The sequence below is a fragment of the Penaeus monodon genome, chromosome 15 (assembly GCF_015228065.2).
Source record: "Penaeus monodon isolate SGIC_2016 chromosome 15, NSTDA_Pmon_1, whole genome shotgun sequence".
Classification (NCBI taxonomy): domain Eukaryota; kingdom Metazoa; phylum Arthropoda; class Malacostraca; order Decapoda; family Penaeidae; genus Penaeus; species Penaeus monodon.
In genome coordinates, this window is record NC_051400.1 from 12165999 (window position 1) to 12166356 (window position 358).

General features: G+C 36.6%; 1 protein-coding gene across 1 annotated transcript in view; it reads left to right on the top strand.

Moving 5' to 3' along the window:
• LOC119582216 (lactosylceramide 4-alpha-galactosyltransferase-like) overlaps positions 1-274 on the top strand; it is a 6463-nt gene extending 6189 nt beyond the window's left edge. The window contains exon 5 of the mRNA XM_037930446.1: positions 137-274. Within this exon, the coding sequence (XP_037786374.1) occupies positions 137-274 (138 nt within the window). The remainder of the gene's footprint in view (positions 1-136) is intronic.
• Positions 275-358: the final 84 nt, after the last annotated feature.

The following is a 358-nucleotide window of genomic DNA, read 5'->3' on the forward strand; positions in this document are numbered from 1 at the left end:
TTTCTCCTCACCTTTCAATTTCTCATTTTGCCTCTTCATGCCGTTTCAGTTACTCTCCCCAGTATCTTTAAATTCTTCTTGTACAAACTCCAGTAATTAGGTACTTCTCAATTTTGATTTTTTTTTCTTTTTTCAGACATTTAAGAACAAGTCGTACTCAATACACTTGTATGAAAACAAAAGCAAAGGTCTGAAGATTATTCAAGGGTCAGACAGTATCTACGAAGGAGCAGCCAGGAATTTCTGCCCTGTTACACATCCTCTTCTCACATAAGGGCTCTCTGCGGAGATCCTAATGTATTACACAAATTTACATAGTAATATTACTATATACGGAAACACACCATCCACAACACAC